We start from the raw sequence: 26456 nt of genomic DNA, 5'->3' as shown, positions 1-26456 counted from the left end.
CGATTATCCCTATGGAAAGCCTCTACTTTGTCCATAGGAGGGAGAGTCACTCTTAATAGATTGGTGCTTGAAAGCCTACCAACTTATTATTTCTCTTTATATAAAACGTCAGTCAAAGTAGTGGAGGTGTTGGATGGAATTATGAAGAGATTTTTATAGGGATGTTCTAATAATGGGGAAAGATAGCTTGGGATCATGTGTCGTGTGGCTCTTCCTAAGCATATGGGAAGGTTAGGCATCAATAGGCTTAAAATCTCAAACCAAGAACAAGAAATTCAATCGTTAGAAGAGACTTGTAAATGCTTTGTATCTTAAGAGAGCGACTTGCTCTATGTTTCAGGTTAATAACAGTGTTTGGGGTGTGCAAAAACAATATGGGCATGATGAACAAATTGAGAGCGTCTGGGACTAAACCTTTAACATGTTTAAAGGTGTGGTCACTGATGGCTTCGACATTAGTTTGTGGACCGATGTTTGGTCCGGGGATGATGCTTTCTTTATGGTGTTCAAAATTTGTTAAGAATAGAAGTCAAGAAGCAGTGTGAAGTCAAAGATCATGTCTATTGGCAAGATAACAGTATTGTTTGGAAGTGGGATTGGTATCAACACCCGTCTTCAGATGAAGAGATGACGGGGTGGGAGTCATGTTTTAGAGCGATTATCAAGACAGGTTAGACTGGGAATGCCGACGTTCGGGTTTGGCTGGGGGATTCAGGTGGGGAGTTCTTGGTGAAATCTGTTAAAAGGTGGCTGTTGTCTAGTTTGGATGTTAGTCACTTCTATGTTGTAAGTTGATGTAAGTGGGTTCCTAGCAAGTGTGATATCTTTGCTTGGAAAGCTGGTTTGAATAGGCTCTCTACTCGTGAGGCTCTTAGTAAATGGGGTGTGAGTGTTAATTCTCTTTGCTGTGTTTTGCGTGGGGAGGGCGTTGAGTCTTCGGATATTAGATGACGAATTGTACAACCCATTGTTAACACTTTGTTGGTTTATGTTCAACTTTTACATCTCCCCGTAGCAAATGGAAGAACTACTAGTGACCATATAGACATTCGGGTGAGAAAGTAGATACTTTATTATTAGCTATCATAAAGTAGGTCCACCTATGTAAGAAGAGAGATACTTCACTTAATCATTTTCAATGCTTTTATTAACTAAAACATCTACAACCAATTAGAGGTAATTGTTGAATCCACCAGAAGATAAAGTATGATGTAACATTTAGTGGGTTCAGGATATATTAAAAGATTATATTATGTTATAGGTAGAGGATCATGTAAAAAAGGCTTAAAGTGTGAAAAGGGTAAGAAAAAATCTCGGCCATTAGATCTTTTGATCTAATGGTTTAGATCAATAGGGACCAAATTGTAAAATATTTTCATTAATTTGGACTGATTTGAAATATTTAAGGGCAATATAGTCTTTTAAACCCACTAGAAATTAGTTAATGCACATGTAACTTCCCCCCGTCTTTTTTAAACGTCAATAACTTTTTATACGTAACTTTTTTTTAAAAAAAATTACACCATAATAACGAGCGTTTTTTTATCTTTAATATGAATACCATATTGCTATACTTATATAGAGAAAAAAAATATGTTTCGATCAGATGTTTAGTCAATGAATGGTGTTATATATTTGTTGAATGGTGTTATATACTTGTTGAATGGTTTATATGCTTACTAAATGGTGTTATATACTTGCTGAATGGTGTTATATATACTTACTGAATGGTGTTATATACTTGCTGAATGCTGAATGGTATTATATACTTGCTGAATGATTTATATACTTGCTGAATGGTGTTATATACTTACTAAATGGTGTTATATACTTGCTGAATGCTGAATGGTGTTATATACTTGCTGAATGGTGTTATATACTTATTAAATGGTGTTATATACTTGCTGAATGGTGTTATATACTTCCTATGGTGGCGGTTATGGGAAGTTTTTAATTAATTGAATTAATGATAAAATTACATGTTTACCCTTTTCAATTAATTTAGATCTAATGACTGAGATTTTTTCTTACCTTTCTCACACTTTTGGTCTTTTTTACAATAACCTTACCCGTATGTTATATTAATAATTAATATACATATAATATAATTTAAATGAAGATGGATTTGTGGACAACGAAATTGAATAGATAGGTAGGGTAATGGATTTGTGGCATCTAAGTGGTTATCAGATTATGTGATAATCCACTATCTCAAAGTTGGATGGATATACATGTAAATATATATTTTGTAATCATATACAATCACATGGAAATATATTGTTGGTGATAAGCGGTTGTTGATTTATCTTTATGGTCGTTATTGGATAATTGCCCGTTTAACAATAGTAGAATATAAATTAATGAAAGAACAAACATTTTATATATTCAGAAAACATTCTCTACATATACATTTACAATTCTCTACATATACATTTACAATTCTCTACATACACATTTACAAGTGAAAAGGAATAGTGCCAGGCAGCTTTCCTGGTACTTTTCTATTGGACCAACCTATTTTTAATTTAATTTTATTCCCAGTTTAAAATTACGCTTTCGTCCTTCGTTTAAAATTACGATTTTGCCCAAGCTAAAAAATAAACTTATAATTTTGCCCCTAGCTAAAATTACGTTTTCGCCCCCAGCTCAAAATAAAATTATAATTTTGCCCCTTGGCTCAAAATTACGCTTTTACCCTCGATTCAAAAAAACTAATTTTTAATTTTGTTCCCAGTTTAAAAATACGGTTTCGCCCTCCGTTTAAAATTACGCTTTTGCCCCCCAGTTCAAAATAAAATGTTGTTTTTCCCTCTAGCTCAAAATTACGATTCTGCCCTCAGCTCAAAATTATGTTTTTGCCTCCATTTCAAAATAAAATTATGTTTTCCCCTAGCTCAAAATTATTAGCTGTGTGTCACTTCCCTATTGGACCAACTCTTTTTTTTTAATTTTATTCCCAGTTTAAAATTACGCTTTCGTCTTTCGTTTAAAATTACGTTTTTACCCCCAGCTCAAAATAAAATTATAATTTTGCCCTAGCTCAAAATACGCTTTTGCCCTCGGTTTAAAAACTCTTTTTTAATTTTGTTCCCAGTTTAAAATTACGGTTTCGCCCTCCATTTAAAATTACGTTTTTGCCTCCAGTTAACAATAAAATGTTGTTTTTTTCCTCTAGTTCAAAATTACGATTCTGCCCTCAGCTCAAAATTACGTTTTTTTCCACAGTTAAAAATAAAATTATGTTTTCCTCCTTGCTCAATATTATATTTTGCTCTCACTTTAAAATCATGATTTCGCCTCCTGTTCAAAATATAATTCCGATTTTGCCCTCTGTACACACATACATGTTATGAGAGAGAAATATTTGCCTTATTGCCCCGCAACACGGGCGGAGCAAAAACTAGTTTTGCTACATATGTGCAATAAAATATCAAATAAAACTTGGTTTCTTCTTAAAAAACCAAGTTATATTAAAAGTAGTAATGATTTTCTTTATAAACCATGTTATATTAATCGTAAAAACTATGATATATTAGTTTATTATGTAAGGGACTCGATTACAATCCTAGTTGTACATAACCTATCTAATCGGACTCATGGAAATATAATTCAGTTAGCATAAAAACCACCTACAAAGTACAAACACACAATTATTCTTCCATATATTAATAAGCAACTTATATGTGTATCATTAATTGTACCTTGTGCTTAGGGAGTGTTTCAAAAAAAATTTAATTTTTTTACTTTTAACCAAAACCTTTCATATTTTACATTTTAACCCCTTTTCATTTTTTTACTTTTAACCCAAAGTTTTTCATCTTTTATAATTTAACACAACACTTTATTATTTACAACTTGCGTATCCCATGCTTTTTATCTTTCGCAAGTTTTTCGTTTTACGTTTCATTCTAAATTTTGCGAGTTAACATATCGTAGCGTTCATGTGAGGTTCAACGTTTTTAGTAAGCAACTTATATGTGCATCATTAGTTGTACCTTGTGCTTAGGGAGTGTTTCAAAAAAAAATTTGATTTTTTTACTTTTAACCCAAACCTTTCATATTTTACATTTTAACCCCTTTTCATTTTTTTACTTTTAACCCAAAGTTTTCCATCTTTTATAATTTAACACAATACTTTATTATTTACACCTTGCGTATCCCATGCTTTTTATCTTTCGCAAGTTTTTCGTTTTACGTTTCATTCTAAATTTTGCGAGTTAACATATCGTAGCGTTCATGTGAGGTTCAACGTTTTTGCTCTATTTTTCATATTTGACAGACCCGTCGCAACGCGTCCATTTTTCCCATTTTGAAAAGTTCGACGCAACAGGCGAGTCGTAGATCGACTAAGTTATTATTTTCTACGTTTTACGTTTCTGGTTATTAAGACACTGTAACGGGTGTGTGTGGTTCAACGATTTTAGTCTGCTTTTCGTTCAGTCTAATTTTTACCATTTTATCTATTTTGTTTTTACGATGTTGAGAGTCGATGTGGTTGTGCCATTGGTGCTACTTGGCACGGTTTTACGAACGTTTTTAATCTATTAAATTTTTTACTAATTTTTTGTTTCGGTTTACCCCTATACTTCCTTTCTTTAAAAACTATTTTTTTACGTGCATATTTTATGTACGGGTATGTGTAAATATGATTTCTTCTACATTCCGACGTAAACTTTTTTATAGACGAGTCAGGTCAAATATAATACGTTTTCGTTTAAAGAAACCATTTTTACGTGCATATTTCTATGTACGTTTTCGTATAAGTTCAAGTTGTTCTACGTTTCGACGTAAACGTTTTTGGGAAATGATTCAGGTCAAATATAATATGTTTTCGTATTTATTTTATGTACGTTTCGTAAAATTTGTTTCGAACCGAGTGGAGTCAAATTATAGTTTCTTTTTCTCTTTTTTTTTTCGAAAGCTCTAATTAATCCCTTTCGATTACATGTGCATATTTTCCTTCATACCCGTTACATTTTCTTTGTACAAGTTGGGTCACATATAATACGTTATGATTGTTCGATTTGAATTCCATTTACTTTACGTTTGATCCAATCACAATGCTTATACAGGTTACACTGAGTTCAACTGGACACGTCGAAATGTGTGTTTTCATATGGTTAATGCATCATATAACGTTTGAACTAATCCATTCAATGTTTACGATGTACCCGTGCCGCAACGCAACGCGGACGGGTCTTAACCTAGTTAATAATAATTAACACAAGTTTTTTTATGCTTAAAACCAGAACTATTAAGCTAAAATTCCATGAATATTTGGGCTAACAGAGGCTTCCTTAATTACTTACCCGAGTCAAACATGATATAAATTGTGTCTTTGCTAAGAATTCCAGTAATACGTGTTAGTGCCAATGAGCTAGTGGTGGAGTGGTAAGGAGGAGACCTGGTGTTCCAAGTGACTCAGGTTCAATTTCTGACCCCAGCATTTAGTTTCTGTGGCACCTGGTGATGATGGGAGACTAGGCGAGTAAGTAGGCGACGATCGCTAGTTCGATCCTTGAACTGAGCGGGTAGTACCTCACTGCATTGTCGTATCTTAGGGCGAGTGTTCACGGGCTTTGGTCCTAGGTGAGGGTTTTCCCCGGTTCAGAAGGCGAGTGTACCCCGATGTGGTGAATTTTGCCAGTAGCCCATTTGAAAGATTCGTTGGCCGTTCAAAAAAAAAATATATGGGTTAGTACTTCTAAAACACGTTTAGAGCTTGATGAAATCTTTTGAGTGATTTATGAACTTAGCTTAGTTTCGAAGAGAAGAAAGAAATTATTTAAAAACTAGTGGGATTCCTCCGCGCTACGCGACGGAAATTTGGTCGGTATCAGTTCAGTTCATTACGGTACCGGCACTCGTTATAACAACAAATAGAGAAAACTAAAAAATAAAGTCATGAACACGTGTTTTGATTATATAGATATAGATGTTGTTGTGTTCGTCATGAAACCAGCACTCGCATAACCTACTCTACCAAGAAGAACAACTCTATTTCAAAAAGAAAAAAAACGTTGCTCGTTCTACATCATGAATCGAACCAAACAATTTGCTACAATTAGTTTTATAATCATCTTTGACATATTTTAACAGAATCTATTCACTTAATAGAAGTGAATTGTGGAGTGAATAATGTAAGTTAAAAATAAAAGTTTGTTGAAAATTAATATACAGGAAGAATAAAAAAAGAAGTACTTTTTAGTTGAAGGGAGCGCAAATCTATAGTATACACTTAGGACTGAAAATGTTACAAAGAAAAAGTGAAAAAACTTAGTGGGTAAAATGTAAAACTCAAAATTAACACTATTGGTCGTCATGTTGGAAATTAATATATAGGAAGAATATGTGTATATATATGATTTTAAGTAACATGTCACAACTTTTAGACCATTCAAAGTTTCAAACCAAATTTTGCACCCTTCATGTGCCTAGAAGTTGGGAGTAAAAAACACTACCAAAGAAGTTTACCAAGCTCACGGTGTTTTGTATATAAACCAGGAAATTCATGAAAATTGACATGTTAACCGACTTTTTTTAAACTTTCATTAAGCATTAGCTGCCGGTCAATGTCTATTTTAATAATTTGTATGATAACATATCTATTTTAATAATTTTCCCATATAAAATAGGAAGGGTGGAGATCAAATAGAAAGTTTATTTTGACTAAAAAGTGTAGGAAACAATAGGATTATGACATGTGCCAACATTTAAAATAAAGAGAAATGGTATTTTAGTCAATCCAACCCCTTCTTCTTCATTTTCTCCACAGTAACTTCAAAACCCACTATTTTCAAAACCCACCATCTTCAACTATTTCTTCACTTACTATCTCAATAATCATTACATTATAGTGCGATTTTCGTCACCAATCAATGATTCAAACACCCGGTCAACGTGTTCTTCAGCTTTTTTTTTTTTTTTGAAGAAAACCCAGTTTAATTTCATTCAAAATCTCGTTTTTCCTGTGATTTTGAAGATAATCACTTGATCCGTTCGATTCGATCGCTGATAAGTGTTTCTATCATTCAAATTTCGTCAATCGTTGAAGAAATCGGCTTCGATCCATGTAAGAAGTTCTTTAATTTCATTTTAACAATCTGGGTTTTTGATTTAGTCATTGCGTTTTACGATCTTGACGAGGGTCCGGGGGCAGCGCCCCTGGTAGCAGGGTCCCAGGGGCGGCAGCCCCTGGCGGGGTCCAAGGGGCAGAGCCCCTGGCTGGGGTTGAGCTGCATTCGTAAACTGCATTGGTTCAGACAGTTCACAGCACAGACAATTCACAGCACAGACAAAACTATTGTCCTGGTTCAATGCGTTTTAGAGAGAACACTTTCTTTGGTGTTTTTAGGCAATTGCGTTTTAGAACTAAGCAATTTTTATGTGTTTTCTGGCCATTGCGTTTTAGAAAAACACATTCTTGAAGTGTTTTTAGTCATTGCGTTTTAGGTAAAACACATTTTTAGGTGTTTTCAGTCCATTGCGTTTTAGAGAGAACATATTCTTTTGTTTTTTTAGGCCATTGCGTTTTGGAAAGGAGACATTTTAAGTGTTTTCTAGCCATTGCGTTTTATAAATAAGACATTTCTTTGTGTTTTTGGTGCATTGCGTTTTAGGTAAAACATGTTTTTATGTGTTTTCAGTCCATTGCGTTTTAGAAAATAGACATTTTAAGTGTTTTCTGGCTATTGCGTTTTAGAAATAAGACATTTCTCTGTGTTTTTGGTGCGTTGCGTTTTAGGTAAAACACATTTTTATGTGTTTTCAGTCCATTGCGTTTTAGAAAGTACACTTTTTTTGTGTTTTTAGGCTTTTGCGTTTTATAAATAACACATTTCTTTGTGTTTTCTGTCCATTGCGTTTTACAAATAAGACATTTCTTTGTGTTTTTGGTGCATTGCGTTTTAGAAAAATGTCATTTTTTAGGTTCTTTTTTCCATTGCGTTTTACGCAACTGCGTTTTTTCCATTGCGTTTTACGCAACTGGGTTTTCAAAAAAAATTTTTGAAAATATAGTAATAGTATATTCGTTTTAAAGATAAAAAACGCTCGTTTTTTTGGTGCAATTTTTGTAAAAAAATAATGTCGTATGAAAGAGTTATTAACGTTTAAAAAATGAGGGGAAATTGGAGGAGAGAGAAACTATTGGCTTTGATTGACTAGAATACCCTAAACAAACTCACGCGCCTCTTTTCTTCCCTTTAATTTCCATCATTTAATCTTAGCCCTTGATTAACTAAATGGATAGTTAAGATCACTTTCTAGCCTTCTTAACCAAATAAATTTCCTATCATATCTCCACCCCGCAAACATATACATTATAATTTCTTAATGCACTTTCATTTCTAATAAATCATTTTGAACTCCTTTTTACTTGCATTCTATCTCCTTTAAAGCCTCTTTTCAAGAAGATAACAAAATGTAACATGTCAAATGTTCGAAAGTCACAATGTTATGGGTTGTGCTTGAACGTTTGAGTTACTGGCAAGTTCTGAACTTTATCGAGGGGGACGGAGTCGGTGTCAATGAAGAGGTGTACGTGGCTAGTCGTGTCTACGACAAACGCACCACTGGTCGAGAGCTGACGAAACCAGTGACCCACAAAAAAAGCGAGATGGATTAGCTTATTCTGAGGACGCCACACGGGATCAAAAGAATGAAAGATAACCCACTGACAAAAAGTAATAAAATATAATTAATTTTTCCATAAATAGCTTGTATTTTCTTTTGTAACATCGTGGTCATCTATCTATATGAAGGAAGGACAATAATAATAAAAGTTGAGTGGATGGCAGATGCGTCACAAATAATTTCGTAGGTGGTGGATGCGTCAGGAAAGCCTTACAAGAAACTGTCGCCGGCGGTGATTTGCTCATTTGCTCTTCTGATTGATTTCTTTTAGGGCTTTTCCGACACCTCCACCACCGGACCACCATCATATAAGCAGCAGCAGCAGCAGATATTCATAAGCCTTTTGCTTCTATCCACTGAGCAATAATCAGATGAGCTTATGAATTGGTAACAGTTTTGCTACACCTTCACACTACATGATTACATGCAACATGAAAACTCAATAATCAGATTATCATTTTCTAAACTTGATTTGAAGGTTATGTGCTAGTTTTTTCCTTTAAAATTGTCATAAGTTTTTAACCCATGTTTAGATTCTGATATCGTGTTCGTTTGTTAAGAAATATATGTGGTCACAAACAAACAGTTCATGAACACTTATCGAACGAGATTTTATGTTCGTGTTTGTGTTCGTTTGTTAATTTTAGGCAACGCACGTTGATGAATACAAACTAATGTTCATAAACACAGATGGAAACAAACGAACCAAAACAAGCACTCACGAACAGGATATATAATAGACTCATACTTATTAAATATTTTATTTGTCGGAATTTTGAAGCATTTAATTAAAAAATAAAAACTAAAAACACTAATGAGCTATTGAACACAATCCAACATAAACGAACATGTTACCGAACGTTCACGGGCATAAATAAACTGACACCGCCTCTGTTCATGTTCGTTTGTTTAATAAACGAACGAACACAAACAAACTTCCCTTCAAACGGTTCACGAACTGTTCATTGAACGTTTGATTCGTTTGCAGCCGGTCACATTTGTACATCTTATGATGGATCATAACAATCTATCGGATTTGGTTCCAAGTTTTCTCATATTTTTCGGTTTTCAAGCACCTTGTGAATGGTATAACTGATACTAATCTTGAGGGAATAATTACAGCTTTTGGCACATGATGGAGGTCTTTCTTACAAGGTAATTCATGTGTAACTTTAATTGTGTATGATTTGATTTGAATTGATTCAAGAGTTAGTTTTGAAAACTATGGAATCAGGACTTGGGAAAGAACCGTCTTAGAAGCAAATGCTAAAGAAAAGCTTATATGGATGTTAGCATTCATGCTTGTTGGGGCATGGAATTCTGGAGCCAGTGTAGGCAGTGGCAGACCCAGAATTATTTTCTGGGGGTGCGAACGAGGGGTTCAAACAAATTTTCAAAGGGTGCGATCGAGATTTTTGTCTATAAATAAATACAATAATTGTTTTCTAAGGGGGTGCCCGTCCACCTACCCTTCGCTCGGGTTTGCCCTTGAGTGTGGGAGTTGTTGAGAAGGATTTCCATTAAGAGGTGAGATTGCCTTCATCGACACAATAGCTCAACAAAGTTCTAATATTTCTATCATGTAATTTGTTTTATCTTGAATCTAGCATCATGCCGAAGACATATATTCCATACACTCGTCTTAAGTACACAAGAATGAAACGATACCAAGTTAAAACAGGTTGAATGTCATTGAAAGTGTATGTTTTAATGTTCTTGTAACAATAAAGTTTCGTAATCATTTTCAATACAATGGACAAGCAAGTGATTACATCGCAACCCAACTCTACATAAAAATCACACTATTCAACCCAAACCCGTGACCCGTTCATGGTCCATCCATAAATAACAATCTATATATTTGACAAATCATTTACACTTCAGGTGAGTAGCCTCGTCGATGAGCTAGCAGCAGCAGAGAAAGGGATCGTTGTTTTATGAAGAGGTCAAGGGTATATTATGTTCTTATGCATGCTCGAGCGGTTTCCTATTTCCCAACAGCAGTGAAGGAGGTATGCTTTCTTTTGACCAGCCATTTATTTTGTTACCAAGTGGTAACGAATCTCGCCGTTCAAATGGAGAACCGGTCTGTTTTGTTCCCTCAAAAAGCAACCACCCGACGGAAACAAGATCTATTTCCTCTGGCACACAGCTCGACTTAAAGAACTAGAGATTGATCATTAAATCATATGTACACAAGTATTTCAAACAACTATTTATACAACATAATCGTTCATTCAACATTGTTGTTCACATATTCATATATCTCTTATAAATTTTAACAGATAATTACACTATAACAAGTTCAACAAACTAGTGCATCATCATCATCATCATCATCACACGTAAAGAATAAGAATTTGCATACTGCTGCAGATCATAACTTTAGTTTCCGTTTGGCAATTGATTCTGTGGAAACTTGAACACGACAAAGCGCCTTTTGCGTGGGGTTCAAGCCAGAACAAACATCCCCTAAAGTAACAGCAAAGTAAAGATAAACCGTGCATAAAATAGCAAGGAGTACAAGAGCGGTTAACAGGTAACGGTGTCGTCTAACGACCGTCGAAAAGCTTCCGAGTTCATCCTCCTTTGAGTATTGTTTTTTAATCGAAGATGAAGAGAATGCAGTCTGTGATCTCCGGTGTGGTGAAGTTATTATGCCGTCTAAAACCATCTGGACACAAAACAAAACCAATTATTATTATTATTATTAAAATTAAACACTGAGAATGTGAGAATAAAAGCAGTTACAGCCAAACAAGATTGGATCGTTTACCGGAACGGTGATCTGCAAAGATGCAATGGATGGGTGACAAGTGACGATATTTGAGTGACAACGAACGCGGTTGCAGGCAGGCTGAGATTAAAAGTAAAGATTGGGTGGGTCACCACGTTGTTTCGGGTCAAGCGTCGCTTGGAGGCCTGTGGGGGTCATTTCATCCGAAAGGACCAAAAAAAACAACAAAACGTATTATATGCACACTTGTTGAATAGTCCTTGTAGTTAAGGGAGGGTATTGGTTTGATCCTTTTAAGTATTTGATATTACAGTAATTATCCTAATTTTAAAATTTTACACTTATAGCCCTAAAATTGAATTGATTGAAAGTATGTTATTAACAAACTACTAGCCACTATAAAAGTATTGCGGGTGAGCTTATTTTGACTTAATTTTTTTTTTTCTAATTAATTACTACTTTCAACCCACCAAATTGATTATTTTTTAAAAGGCCCATTTTAACACTCCTCACAATACATTCACATTTACATTTACATTTACAATACATACAAATTAAAGTGGCCAACAGAAACAATGAAGTCATGTGGTTCGCCAAAAGTGGCGGCCACTTTGGTTTTTTTTTTTCATATAATAGTTATTTATAGGTCCTGTCAAATTACAATTTTATTCTAAGTTTAAAATTATGATTTTGTCCCTAGTTCAAAATAAAATTTTGGTTTTGCCCCTGCTTAAATTTACGATTTTGCCCTCAGTTAAAAGATACGATTTTACCCCAAGTTCAAATAGCTAGAGTCCTGCCAAATTATGATTTGGTTCCTAGTTTAAAATTACGATTTGACCCCCAGTTCAAAAAAAACTTTTGGGTTTGCCCTAGCTAAAAATTACGATTTTGCCCGCAGTTAAAAAATTACGATTTTGGCCCCAATTCAAAATAAAAAATGGTTTTGCCCTCGGTTAAAAATATAATTTTACCTCCATTATAAAATTACGATTTTACCTTAGCTAAAAATTGCAATCTTGCCATCGTTTTTTTGGCAAAACTATGGTAGTGTTTTATTTTAGTTGGTTGACTCAATTTTGTTTTTATTTGTGCCAAACAGCTGCCTAACACTTGCTAATTGGTCTGACAAATTACTCTTTTGCCCCCAACTCTAAATTACACGCTTTCCATCGTTTTAGTTATTTTTTATCATAACTATGGTAGTGTTTTTCTTTAATTGGTTAACTTGATGTATCTTTTTTGATATCGGGTTATAAGTAGCATGTATAACTAACCGACATAAAGGCGTACATGTTATTAAACTAAGAAATATTCGGTTTAGCGGTTGCGAGCGACGCATAACTCTAGTTTTGAGCCAACCGCTAGTCTCCACCCTACAAACATCCATCTCCGTCCAACTAAACAAATGTTCAACATCAAGAACGAAAACTAACTTAATCTTGACAAAAAAAGAGTGTGGCTAAAACCTTAAGGGGGCGTTTGGTTCGCAGGAATTCAATACAATTTAAGGGAATTGGAATTTGAATTCCATCTTTTAAAATATTTGGTTCACAGAATTTAATGGAATTAGAATCACAATTCCAATCTTCATGTGTAATGGAATTGGAATTGGAATTAGAATTAGGCAGGAATTCCTTCAAATTTCTTTAACTAAAGGAATTCAAAATCATTACTATATGTGAAGAAATTTAAGTAAATTCATTGGAATCTTCAACCGTTTCGACCCGTACCGTTTCGAAGCGAACCGTTTCGACGCGAACCGTTTCGACGCGTGCCGTTTCGACACGTACCGTTTGGACGCGAACCGTTTCGATCCGAACCGTTTCGACGCATACTGTTTCGAATCGAACCGTTTCGACCCGTACCGTTTCGACCCGAACCGGTGGTTGTGGGTGCCAGGGTGATGGATTCCAATTCATTTGACAACCAAACACAATAAAAATGGAATTGAGATTGCAATTCTAACAATTTCTAATTCCAATTGAAATGTTTAAATTCCAAATCCAATTCCAGCAAATTCTAATTCCTAACTTTCTTTTAGAGTTGTGATTTTTTTAATCATGTCACTTTTGGGACTTGACCTTCAAACCTTAGGTGTTCTTAGAGGCTTTGTCTTTAGCCACCAGATCTAATAACAAAATAGTGTTTTATTTCATTTAAATTAGTTACAAATTACTAAAAAAAAAAGACAATTAAATGCTTTGGAGACGTTTAAAGACTGATCAACGATGACCAAATCCTTTTAGTCAATAAAATGAAAATAAAAATGGACCACTATAAAAAATGGAAGTTGGGACATTTGCAGTATCAAACTGGTCAGACCACACACAATTCACCTCGTGCACAAACAAAATCCTCTTCATCCCTTCATATTTGGGATAAGCACAAAATAGAAAGAAAAAAAAAGTACACAAGGAAAAAAAAAAAACAGTTCCATGGACAATAGAATAAACGTCCAGCCTGTATTAATCACCAACCTAAATCCGGCTCTGCTGTTAAAAAAAAACTAACTCCAAATTACCATATTCATCTTCAAGTCAAATCACCTGAAATTATAGAATAAAGCATCTATGAGCTAAGTTTGCCAAGATGAGAGGGCCGAACGGGCTGGGTCCGAGAAGAAAAAAGGCCAGTCATTTTCAGTACGTGTGGAAACGAGCTGATCATTTTTATAGCTTGATCCTACAAACAATTAATTTATTCCTTATATAATAATTCTTTAAATAATTAGCATTTTAATTATGACTACACTCTATTATTGCAATAATAATTTAATCCATTAAAAATTGGCTTAAATTAAAGTTTTTGAATGTACTAATATAATCAATAGAGAAACGGGGAGCAGCCTATGTTATGCGAACTGCCAATAACTTTTGAACCGCAATTTTAACATATATTATGTATTGAAAAATAGAGAATGTACTAAAGTTTTTGAATGTACTAACATAATCAATAGAGAAACAGGGAGCAGCCTAGGGTACGCGAACTGCCAATAACTTTTGAACCGCAGTTTTAACATATATTATGTGTTGGAAAATGAAAAGTAATACTATTTTTCAAATATAATAAACATAAGCTATTATATAACATTTAACATCATCTAATTAGTACCAAAAGTTCTAAATAGTCAAGATTCAAATGTAATTCCAAAACTCGAATGACAGTGTTCAAAGTAAAGTATGTTACTAAATGTTTTTATACAACTGATGTATTACCAACGCGTGAATGACTCTTTGCCTCTTTTAATACTACTTTAAAAATATTTAAACTATTTAATGACTAACATATTCATATTCTACCTTTCAGGAGACACCGATGCCTGCTGTTTAGTCTTCATAGTCACCAGCATTCTCCAACAAAAAATTGGCAGCCAATTCCTCATTACGATCACATGCTAAAAACGCCTCAATAACAAGGGTTCTATCAAAGCCCATTGCCTCAAGCTGGGAGTAAAAGAAACAACTAGTCAGTTACTTGAATCCATTTCTACAAAAAAAAAAAAAAAAAAAAAAAAAAAAAAAAAAAAAAAAAAAAAAAAACTGGAAATGATCAATAATTTGATACCCGTTCAATGGCCTCCTGTTCTTCTGGAGTAACACTAATCGCATGAGGCATCTCCTGATCTCCTTGATCAAACAGATCCCTAAATGATTTCACAGTTATTGAAATAAAATGTCAGAAAGTAACAATAATAATATCATTACATGACACAGGAAATAAGAAAATGACCGTATTACCCTTCTGAAGCATCAACAGGTTCGTTGATTAGTTGAAGAAACTCGGTATGGTTTTCTTGGATTAGTCCTAAAAGCTGAGGGTTTTGCTTTCCCAGCTCCTGAAGCATGGGCTGTAACCATATACGACCGCTCTTAGACATTGTAACAAGAAAAGCATAATTTAAAGAGTAAAATGCCACTTTCGTCCGAGGTTTGGCCAGTTTTGCGACTTTCGTCCAAAGGTTTGTTTTTCCACATCTAGATCCAAAAGGTTTGAAATGTTGCCATTTTCATCCGGCTCATTAACTCCATCCATTTTTTCTCCGTTAAGTTGGGTATTTCCGTCTTTTTTGTCAACTTAAAGAGCAATTCACTATTTTTCACACGACCAAATACCCCTGAAAAAGACTGAATTGCCCTTTAAGTTACCAAAAAAGACGGAAATACCCCTGACTTAACGGAGAAAAATGGATGGAGTTAACGAGTCGGATAAAAATGGCAAAATTTCAAACCTTTTGGATCCAGGTGGGGAAAAACAAACCTTTGGACGAAAGTCACAAAACTGGCCAAACCTCAGGGATGAAAATGGCATTTTACTCTAATTTAAAATATACATACATATGTGTGCATGAAAAAATGTACCTGTAATATTTGTGGATTTGATTGTACCATAGATCGCAATGCTTGAAACTGAAATGAAGATTGTAATTTACAAAATTAACAAAAGCTGTCAAAAAACCAAAGCTTCTCGACGATCAAGAATCTATATATTTTCTTTTTTATATAAAGATTCTGTCAACCCTGCAGTATGTTAACCCAATATTATAATGACAGAAATCTGGACATTTGAGTACATGCATGCAGGGGCGGTTCTTAGAAGAGCCGTGGCAGGGCCACAGCCCGGGCAAGTTTTTCGGCCGTAGTGCTAATTTTCCACATTTCAATCGAAATTTTTTATATATACTATGTTTGGCCCGGGCTTGTCTGGGCTTTTTTTAGTGCCCGTGTCTTTCGGCCCTGGCATGTTCAACGGGCAAGATCCGCCACTGCATGCATGTATGCAACAAACCAAACAGAATACTACCTGTTGGCTGTTTCTAAGAAAATCAAGGGATCCAAGATTGCCACCTGCAGCGCCTGAAGGTATTTCCTGCAAAATTTCCAAAAAAAAAAAAAAAGATGTTTGCATCAAATACAAAAGTGAAGTGAATAAACTCCTTTTAATTGATTATTAACCTGAGGAAATAAGTTCAATGGAGAAGCATTAGGCCCTCCAGATAGAGGTGCAGCACTTGCGGTAGCAGTTTGCGTTGCAGGTAGTTGAGTCAACGGGACTGCAACTTCTACTGTATCTGGAATACCCTGAAAAAAAATGGATTAAAATTAGAACAGTAGTTTATAAGTTTCGTAAAGAAAAAACTAACTTCGAAACATACAGAGTACAAATAATCGATTGCGCGTTCCGGATTGTTGTAAGCAGCTTGAAGGGCACGGGTAACGGTTTCCTTGTCCCAACTGCCACCACCTATATCCAATATGTGTTGAACATTTTGTTCGATGCTATTATTGGTGACCACGTTTGAAGCAGCTTGACCATATGTATCAGAAATAACACTGCATTTATAAGTAAATGCATTAAGATAGCCATCTCTAGTTTATACAAATCCAATTAAAAGAAAAGGAATGAAAAAAAAGTTGGAACAAAGAGCTCATACGGTCCAGTTACAGGTGCGGGTGCCGTTGCTGGGCCAGAACTAGACGTGCTGGTTTTAGAAGCCCTTCAATAATAAAAAAAAAGCATAGGTATAAATTATAAAATCTCAAAAACACTAGATCTTTTTATGATTAACGATTGAGATGCACAAGTCACGAGAACTCACGGAGGTTGGGAAGAAGCATCAGCCGTGCTTGTGGGATTAGAAGCCGGTGCAGTTGTTGATGAAGGCTGCGTATAACAGCTAGACTGAGACTCCTTTATTCATATATAAATATAAATAAACATCATAGACATAGTTGTCAATAGCGATCGTAGCGATCGCTATAGCGCACTACGTAGCGTATAGGTCTAGTGTCGCTATTATGGTTGTAGCGATGGATAGCAAGAATAGCGACACTTAATTATTTTTTAATTAAATAGCAATTAAATATAGCTAAAAATAGCTGGATTTTGGGTTTTTGTTAAATATACATGTAAACTAGCATATATACCAGGGTATTTTGAAACATGTAAAATACATATAAAAATTTTAAGAATTTTTTTTTCGTGTATCGCTACTTATAAAATAGCGCCGGCTATTTATCGCTATTCGCTATATAGCATACAGGTACCTTATCGCTATTCGCCATTAACAACTATGATCATATACGACATGAAAACTATACCTGAGCAGATGAAACTCCACCCAAGCCAGAACTTTTACTCTGTCGAGAATAGTGGAATACAACTGATCAATAACAAAGATGTCAGCGTGCGTATGTGTGGTGATTAGGAGTGAGAGATACCTTGCTAAGCATGACGACAAGAAAACCTTCCTCGGAGACTTTGTTATCAACCAATGTAGTTTCATCTTTCAAAACCTTACCATTGTGAATCAACAACTGCTGCCCACACGGGTAATTATCTTTTCCTTGTACCTCTTCAATATTTTTCTTTACAGCCATAATCTAGCAACATAATAATATTTTTTGAAAACAACTTAGATATGCATTCAAGCCATACAGTTAACACAATACAACATCAAATTATTTACAATCTTTTTTTCAAATAATTTCCAACTAAAAAACCTACAAATATCATGAAGCTTTCTGTTTCCAAAGAACAACAACAATAGCAGGGGGAAATCATGTAAATACACATATAAACATCTAATTTGGTTCGTGAATTTAGCGTAATTTTGAGTTTAAACAGAAATGAAACATGGAAATGAAGATACTGACAGTGTCGGAAGGTTGAACCCTAATTTGAAAGTGGCTCCCTTTGAGAGTTTTAACGGTGAGCTTCATGTTGAAGAAGATGAGTGATTCCAGAAAGATTCGGGGGAGTGTACGGAGGTTTTAGTAACTTGAAAGTTGAAACCCTAACTAACGATACAGAAACGGATCCACAACTGCTGTCTTTTTGCCAACGGAAAAGCTAAAATCCAGGGCTTTACTTCACGCGCTTTGCACGTGACCACTCTTTTCTTTTAGGATGATTTGATCATCTCGTACCGTTACCGAAAATACCTGATATAGTTCGTTATTCGTACAAATCGGTATTTAAAGGTAAAAATTGATAGCGAAAACGTAAGTTGTCGGTATCAAAAATCAAGTTGGTTTAGAAAATTCGATACCGGTTTCAAACGGGTATCCGATACCATTTGCTCAACGAGTTACTTCCTACTAAAGATGACTAAGATTATATTAACTAAGTCATTTTTAACGGCAAGGAAGGACGTGTCAACCACAATGACACCGGGCGATGTGACTAAGGTCGACTAGTTGACCGCCGCCAGCCCCTTGGCTCTCACCAGATGCGCGGAAACCCGATATCCACCCGCTCGAAGGCACGACAATGGAATAATCAGTAAAACCTCGCCTCCCATCCAAGTTGAACCGGCGCCACCCGTATTCGTTCTTCACCTAGATGCAGCAAAAAATAATTAGGATAGTGGGAATTGAACCTGGGTCACAAGGAACACCACCACTACCACCCATCGTCCACGTCCACCACCCACCACCGTTGTCCACCACCACCACCCACCGTCCACGTCCACCACCGTCCACCACTACCCACAACCATCGTCCGTACGCCATCACCAGTTTATTTTAGAAGTCAATATACGTTAAAAAGCAATCAACCTTTTTTTTTTTGTAGACTACGGAGGTTTGGTCCACCTTTTCTTCTACAGATGTCTGCAGATGTGGTCCGTAGACTGCAAACATTTTAGCTCTTAAAAAAACAAACAACACCTTTCATTCACAAACAAAAAATAGTAAGCATGTTTGACGCCATCACCATTTTGGTAGGGTGGTAGAGGCTTTGTGCTTTTTAGCGAGAGATCATAATTCAATTCATGACATAGTGTAAAACTGATATAATTTAGGAGTGTCTATCTAATTTTTTCGTTCAAAAGAAAAGCAAGCATATTTGACATCATTTAATTTACATTTTTTTTCGAATGTTAGTCAAACATTTTTATTATTCTTTATTCAAACTAGTGTTTTTCAGCATCGCGCGTTGCGTGAGTGGCACGGCATATTCAACATGTGCCAATTGCATACTAAAACGGGGTCTTCGTTCTGCTATCCATATTCGAAAGGTGCCAATTGCGTACTAAACGGGGTCTTCGCAAATAGGTAAGACTTGCAACACTAACCACAAGTTGAGACCTGCAATGTAGAAGCAAGCATCTCATTTAGATATTTAATGTTGATAAAATATAACTAAAAAGTTGAAGGATCCAATTTGTTGTCAAACACCAGCACTATTATGTTTATGATATTGCTAGTTTTTTTTTTTTTTTTTTTGTTTAAGACCACATCATGACATCCATTTAACACTCAAGATCCAGATTCATGAAAAAATTATAAGTTATACCCAATATATTGATGATGGGTGATATGCGCAAAATGCAACATATAAATTATATCAATTGTGGCATAAAACTAACCCTTTTTTAGTACTAATGTTGGAAAAAGTGTGCTTTTGTCTTCCTTTTGTATTTTCAGGATTAAATGAGCTCAAATTAACAAAAGAAGCAAAAAGACAGCAAAATCTAACATAAATACAAGAAAAAGAACAAAAGTGGAATGCCCGACCCCTCGACAGCATCTTCCCAAGCAAAACTAAGAAAACATAAGACTGAACACGCTCCGTGCTCAGCGAGCACGGGGCCGTGCCCAAGTAGCAGCAGAAAAGACAAACCTTTAGAAGTTTCTACTGCCCACCACGGGGTTGTGCCCAGCGGACACGGGGGCGTGGTCAACTTCCTGCAGGCGCATTTATTGTAATTGCGAATTACAATTAATGAAGAGAGAGACAAGGATGGACATGGGGTCGTGCCCAGCGGACACGGGGCCGTGCCCGAGCTTCTGTTCAGCCTATAAATAGGAGTGATTGGAGCCATTTCAACTCATCCCTTGGCACACCACCTCTCTCACACTTCACCCACCACCCACCACCACCATAAAACCATCATCCACCACCATCATCCATTGTTCATCATAGAGTGTGTGAGTCGTCTCGGGATCCAAGATTGATCGTAAAAGTTCTTGACAATCAAAGGCCATGTTTGCCTAAGTCTCTTACATCACTTGGTGAAGACAAGTGTTTAGTGTAATACTTTTTATTTTTAATCTTTTGCACTTTTTAATTGGTTTTGTATTAATGACTTTAATTACTAGTTTCTTATGTTGAAGGTGATTCTTCCTTATCGTTTGTCCGTGGTGTCTTGGCATTATTTTATTGTCTATATAAAATAAAAGATTTTCACCATTCATATCTCCACGGTCTATATGGAGGTATGTTGGCTACCTGGTCGAGGGTTAAGGGAACGGTTTGGTAAGAGTCTTGCCATTATTCAGTGTATAGATCTTGCAAAGGACCTGGGTCAAATTTAGTAGGACCTCCTTCAATACCCAAAGGTATTGGATGGCGGGGGTCCAAACTCTTTGATCCCCTCATAAGTTAAACTACTATTAAAACTTTAACCAAGCTACTTAGGACCATATCCCTACTGACTCAGACTACTTAGCTGAGGGTAACGTCGCCTTCAAAAGAGGGGCCTGCCACATTATGCATTAATAACTTAATTAATTGTCTTTCAATAATCCAACCCTTTAGGATTGTATCCTTGCTGACTCAAACTACTGGGTTGAGGGTAACGTCGCCTTCAAAAGAGGGGCCTACTACAATAACTAAGATAATCTCTTAAACAAATGCAAAAGTGCGAAAATAATCAAAGGTTACACTAACACACGAGTCGGATCCAAGTGATTCATCTTGCCTGTCTGTTTTTATTTTTATTTTATTTTCAGCATTTTAGTTAGTTTTATTTTCTTAGTTTAAAAATCTTTTTCTAACATTTTGATTTGATTAGACGTTGAGGATAAACCGGTACTAAAAGCTCTTGTGTCCTTGGACGACCTCGGTATCGTACCAACACTATACTACGTCCACGATGGGTGCACTTGCCCATATGTGTGTTTAGTGTTAGTAAATATCGTGTTTTATAAATTTAAAACTTGGCTAAAAAGTATAAAAGGGCTTAAAATACATACCTAAAACATATACACACTAACACGCATCAATGGGTAATCTACAGTTATAACATACAATTTTCACTATTTATTTCGGTAAAAAGGAAAGAAATGTGAAGATCGAAATCCACATAATTCAAGGTTACAACTTACAAGTAAGTAATAAAGCATGTATATAACCCTTAAAAAAACTCACCTTCAAATGAAGAGGAGCACATTTGTAACCAGACCCTATATAGTTTTGATAATCCAGTGATTGTTGGTGATTCCTAAATAAGCCTGTGATGCAGATGGTTTTACTTTCTACACCTCTTTCCATGTAGTACTTTTTGCCCACCCTAGCAAGAGCTCCACATTAACCGCATTCATTAAATCCAGCTATATTCACTACAACAAATCCATAATCAACAAACTATACACAATAAACTTTAAATAATCAAAAGTTTAATTATTTCGAGCGTTTGTGTTTATACCTCTCTGAATCCTCTGTTTCTATTGTTGAACAAATCTAACTCGTCTCGTCACCGTTGACCATAGTTAACTGAGTTAACTAAGGGAAAGAGACCCGTTTAAGACTCCTAGCTTTCGGTCACCACCCGTTTATTATCCAAACCACCACCCTTGTCCACCGACTTATGGCGGTTCTGTCACCGGAAACATCACCCGTACTCGTCATCAAACATGACCACTCCAGCCATCATGTAAATCTCCAAAACATATTGTGCATTTATATATCCAAATCTTATTCGACCATAATATTTGATTTTGCATATCTTATCCCTAGAAACTAACACTGCTATGTGCACCGGCACAACTACCGCTACACCCAAAGCCTAACTTGTTAGTTATAAAAACATGGAAGAGCCGATCTGACTAAAAAGGGTACTGTAAACGGAAATCGTCCTCTATAAACATAAAAACCCAATTTTGGCAACCAAAATATATCAATTTGTTGATAAAAACCTTAACTGATTAAGAACTAAACCTGAAAATGGAGAAAGTATACTCAGGGAAATTGAAAGCTACAGGAAAGATGCACATAGATAGACCTGTTGAGTAGCCGACACCACTGGAAGGTGTTGCTTGGCTATCCTCGTCTTACCCTTCCTCAATCGCAATCTCGACAACCTGAATCAATCACCCCTTCACCTTCAAAAGAGCACCTCACCGAAGGCAGCGATGGCTAGGGTTGCTAACCACTATCGTCGTCGTGATATGTCGCCGGAACCACCACCACCGCCATGACACCGCTGCAACCACCGATCGTTAACAGAATCTAGTTCAACGGGAAAAGAACTAAGGTTCGGGTTCTTACCATCTTTGCCGGAAACAGACGGAGACCACCGGAAAACCGTTGAGCCGGCACCGTCTTTACTCTCTCCGTCTTCGTCTCTGTTTCAACTTCAGATCACCGCCATGATCTAAGTCTTAGATTGGTACCACTCACACGCCGGAGTACTCACCGGATCTTCGCCGGATGCCCTTCATTCTCTCGTCGGCGCTCTCTCTCTGCCTCCCAACACTCTCTTTGTTACTGAGGTGTGGATGTGTGTGGGGGACCTGAGTTGTTATCAAGTGTCCAAAAGCAAAAGGTAAAAACTAATGTGGTAAAAGAGAAAAATCCGAAAACTATCCTGGCGCATTCATACAATGTAAATTGATATATATAATAATTTCAATTCCTTAGATAGATTTAGTTCCTATAAAAATACTTGTAAACTAAGCCCCTACAATAATAAAATTAAAAAGTTTATTTTCAAAAGAATTTTAATAAGTTTGCTTACACCATCTGTAATGGTTAATGCCTTATAGTGGGCATTTTCTGTCACATAAGCATCATAACGTTCCTTTAAAAAATGTGTAATGATTAACGTCCTTAATGCTCTTTCAATCATTACTTTCCAATTTTTTTCTTATCATTTGGCATTATAATAGAAACGACCCTCCCTGTTTATGTGCCTATAATGCCCAGGGGCGATATTGAGAGTGTTATCAAGCTACTTCACGACCCTATAATACTCATTACGTATGATCTTATCTGAAATGTAAATAAAAAAAACTAAACAAATAGAGGCTTTATTTATTTATTTTAACATTACAAATATTGTAATTTACTCTCAATTATAGACATTGTTTTTTATATCCTATACATGAAACAAAACAAGAGGGACCATTTTGTAAGTACTGAAAACAAATATGGAATTATAGCCATGATATGTAAAAGATGCAAGCAAGTAGTTGTGACATGGGCGAAATTCTCGAACACTCAACTATTATTTCTATAATTCTATTCTTGCTACATCAACCACATTAATAGGTAATAAGCGCTCATGATATTATAGCTTATGACATTTTAGGGGTGAGATAAGTGTTAAGAACCATTAGGTTCTGAGTTCGATTCCTATTGGGTTTCCTGAATTGGTGTATATACATTATTACTTAGTGAAGATAGATTTGATCGTGTGGTTCCACTAATAACATACTCCAGTGGCCTGTCAAACATCTTGTATAAATTTTCGCAAGGAAAGAAAGTCGTTAAATACATGCAATGAGTAAGAGAAAAAGAATGTAACACCGGATCATAGACAAAGAAATTTACATCAACCCATGTATGAATTTTGTGTGTTGGTGTGTATGTATGTGGCACGTAACCACCTGACATTACACGTTAAATAAAATAACCAATGACAAACACGCGACAATAACCAAATATACATATTGAATATTGAATACATCATTTATAACCAAAAGTCTAAAAGACATGAGAAAACGCAAGGTACAAGTAAAAAAAAAAAGGAATGATGTCGTGACATAACGAAACTTAACTCCACGTGAAACCCAAGATATCGTCACTTTGGCTTTAGAAACGCAACTGACCGTTATTCCGTTAAATACTTTTGTACCTTATAAACAAACTTCCATATTCATCAACATCAAACAAACCCATCATCCCGGTTTCAAACATCTTCTTCTAAACCCTAACCCTAATTTCACCTTATCCATCATCCTTCAAATTTCAATTCTGTATCCCCCAACTCACCAATTGCATCCATTCCACACCATTTTCCCCTAATTTCTCTCCAAAACCTCAACTTATACGCATAAATTTGTATCAAAAACATGAAGTCTGAGCAATTGAAGACGAATAAAAGAAGCTTGTTGATTGAAAACATGTATGAAGTGAAGAGAAGTAAGCAAGAAGATTGGAAGAAGAGGTATGGTGATGGGGTTGCTTGGTTGAGAGGTGCAATGATCGGCAGAGGGAATTTCGGGTGTGTTTTCGCTGCGAATTTGAAGAACCCGAAATCGAGATACAGCTCGTATCCGCCGGTTATGGCTGTGAAGTCTGCAGAGGTCTCTGCTTCGGGTTCTATTCAGAAGGAGAAAGAGGTTATGGATAATCTTCGCGGGTGTCCGAATGTTATTAAGTGTTTCGGGGAAGAAACGACGGTTGGGGATAACGGTCAGATGGTGTATAATTTGTTGTTGGAGTATGGGTCTGGTGGAACATTAGCTGATCTTGTTAAGAGTTTGAACGGTGAAGGATTGGCGGAAATTGAAGTGAGGCGTTATGCTAGATCGATTGTTTACGGGTTGAGTCATATTCATAAGCGAGGGTATGTTCATTGTGATTTGAAACCCGAGAATGTGTTGCTTGTATCCGGTTGTAGAACGGGAACGGGTGAATTTGTTGCTAAGATTGGGGATTTGGGATTGGCTAAGAGGGTGAATCATGTTAAGAAGAATAGATTAAGTTGTTATTGGAGAGGTACCCCGATGTACTTATCGCCTGAAGCGGTGATTAACGGTGTTCAAGAACCGCCTGCTGATATTTGGGCTGTCGGGTGTATTGTGTTTCAGATGTTGACCGGAAAACCAATTTGGTTTTCTGATCAAGATTTGGGTATAGAGGAGATATTAAGTCGTATATGTGATGAAAACGATATGCCTTTTGTCTCTAGCGGTATGTCTGACGAGGCGGTGAGTTTCTTGAAGGGTTGTTTATGTAGAAAAGTTATGTGTAGATTAACGGCTAATATGCTGTTAAACCATCCCTTCTTAAAAGGTTTAGTCGAGGATAATGTTAATGAGATTGAAGAATCACACGAGGTTTTTGATATATACGCCATCACCTCATCATCATCGTTTTCCGACGATGATGGTGAGGATGCTGATGGTGACGATGACGATGATTTGTGGTCGTCTTCTTGTTCTGACGAATCAAGCTATAATCTATCTTCTTGGTCCGAATGAGACGCGAATGCAATGGGAAATGAAGAAAGTATAGATGCTAGATTACATGAAGTACAAAGATTCTAGTAAACTTAACCATTCACAAGTTGTAGGGATCATTCTTTCTCAATGGTCATAGTTGTATCATGGTACATACAACACATTGTTGTATTTAGTAGAATTGATGTTGAAAGTTTGAAATATAATAAATCCTTTTACGAATCTCTACTTATCGTTTTACATTGTTGATAATCGTTATTAAAAATGATATTAATTGTTAACTTACTAATCATTTCAGATTAAACCCGCGTTTGTTTTATCGTTGAAGCATGATGTAATTGAAAGAGAAATTGTTTCGTGCAAGATAGAACATGACATAAATGTTATGTTGCTTTGTAAGGAGAATTGACAGATATATGCCTTAAAAGCACTTGTACCCAACAATGAAGTTATTTATGGATCTCTAATATTATATTAATTTGCTTCAATCCCAAGCAACCAATAAGATTGCACCCACTTATGATTTTCCATATATATTGTAACCTTTTATAATGATGGTTGATTAGTTGTCACCACTTGCTTCCTAATTAACCCAACCGTCCAAATACTAAATTGGAAGAAGAAGTTTTCTAAGAATCTTAAAAGAAGTATATGTCATAACTTGGTTAAAATGAGATGGAACAGAGGAACAAATAAAAAAGTTGCACATGGGTATACGCTTTTAAAGTGTGTAACAAATAACAAACCAAACTCGTCAAATGGCCACCTTCTTCCAGACCACTGGCCATCGAGCACTTGACCTGCAATGTTCCTTGAAAGCTACGATTTCTAAAAATGAAGTTTTCGTTTGCTCATATTAGCACCACCATCTTTCCAGTTTGGGATTTCAGGTT

The 26456-nt window shown here is 35.8% G+C and overlaps 3 protein-coding genes and 1 long non-coding RNA gene across 8 annotated transcripts; 2 read left to right on the top strand and 2 right to left on the bottom strand.

Moving 5' to 3' along the window:
* Positions 1 to 8755: 8755 nt before the first annotated feature.
* Positions 8756 to 10877, top strand: LOC110880013. 3 transcript variants are annotated; one of them, XR_004868154.1, is made up of 3 exons: positions 8756 to 9021; positions 9757 to 9789; positions 9869 to 10877. It is a non-coding gene; the product is annotated as an uncharacterized LOC110880013 (long non-coding RNA). The 3 variants fall into 3 exon arrangements; XR_004868155.1 differs by having other exon boundaries at positions 8756 to 9789; positions 9869 to 10161; positions 10519 to 10877; XR_004868153.1 differs by having other exon boundaries at positions 8756 to 9789.
* LOC110880012 lies at positions 10808 to 11571 on the bottom strand. Its single transcript, XM_035977963.1, has 2 exons — positions 11411 to 11571; positions 10808 to 11308 (listed from the first exon to the last, which is right to left on the bottom strand). Exon 2 carries the CDS (start codon positions 11306 to 11308, stop codon positions 11012 to 11014), a length of 297 nt encoding a protein of 98 aa, XP_035833856.1. The 5' UTR covers positions 11411 to 11571; the 3' UTR covers positions 10808 to 11011.
* Positions 11572 to 13626: 2055 nt separating this feature from the next.
* On the bottom strand, positions 13627 to 18205 carry LOC110880014 (ubiquitin receptor RAD23b). Of its 3 annotated transcripts, none has more exons than XM_022128562.2 (13): positions 18028 to 18204; positions 17593 to 17754; positions 17473 to 17511; positions 16971 to 17035; positions 16806 to 16868; positions 16527 to 16704; positions 16327 to 16452; positions 16175 to 16240; positions 15733 to 15780; positions 15112 to 15221; positions 14939 to 15017; positions 14674 to 14817; positions 13627 to 13920 (listed from the first exon to the last, which is right to left on the bottom strand). In XM_022128562.2, the coding sequence occupies exons 1-12, from the start codon at positions 18091 to 18093 to the stop codon at positions 14701 to 14703; spliced, it is 1119 nt and encodes a 372-aa protein (XP_021984254.1). In that variant the 5' UTR covers positions 18094 to 18204; the 3' UTR covers positions 13627 to 13920; positions 14674 to 14700. The 3 variants fall into 3 exon arrangements, with proteins under 3 accessions (XP_021984254.1, XP_035833855.1, XP_021984255.1); XM_035977962.1 differs by lacking the exon at positions 13627 to 13920 and adding an exon at positions 13947 to 14056 and having other exon boundaries at positions 18028 to 18205; XM_022128563.2 differs by lacking the exon at positions 13627 to 13920 and having other exon boundaries at positions 14457 to 14817; positions 18028 to 18205.
* Positions 18206 to 24450: 6245 nt separating this feature from the next.
* LOC110876924 (mitogen-activated protein kinase kinase kinase 17) lies at positions 24451 to 25584 on the top strand. The gene has a single exon (XM_022125081.1). The coding sequence runs from the start codon at positions 24451 to 24453 to the stop codon at positions 25582 to 25584; it is 1134 nt and encodes a 377-aa protein (XP_021980773.1).
* Positions 25585 to 26456: the final 872 nt, after the last annotated feature.

Source organism: Helianthus annuus, chromosome 9 (assembly GCF_002127325.2).
Source record: "Helianthus annuus cultivar XRQ/B chromosome 9, HanXRQr2.0-SUNRISE, whole genome shotgun sequence".
NCBI lineage: Eukaryota > Viridiplantae > Streptophyta > Magnoliopsida > Asterales > Asteraceae > Helianthus > Helianthus annuus.
This window is presented reverse-complemented; position numbering and strand designations above follow the sequence as displayed.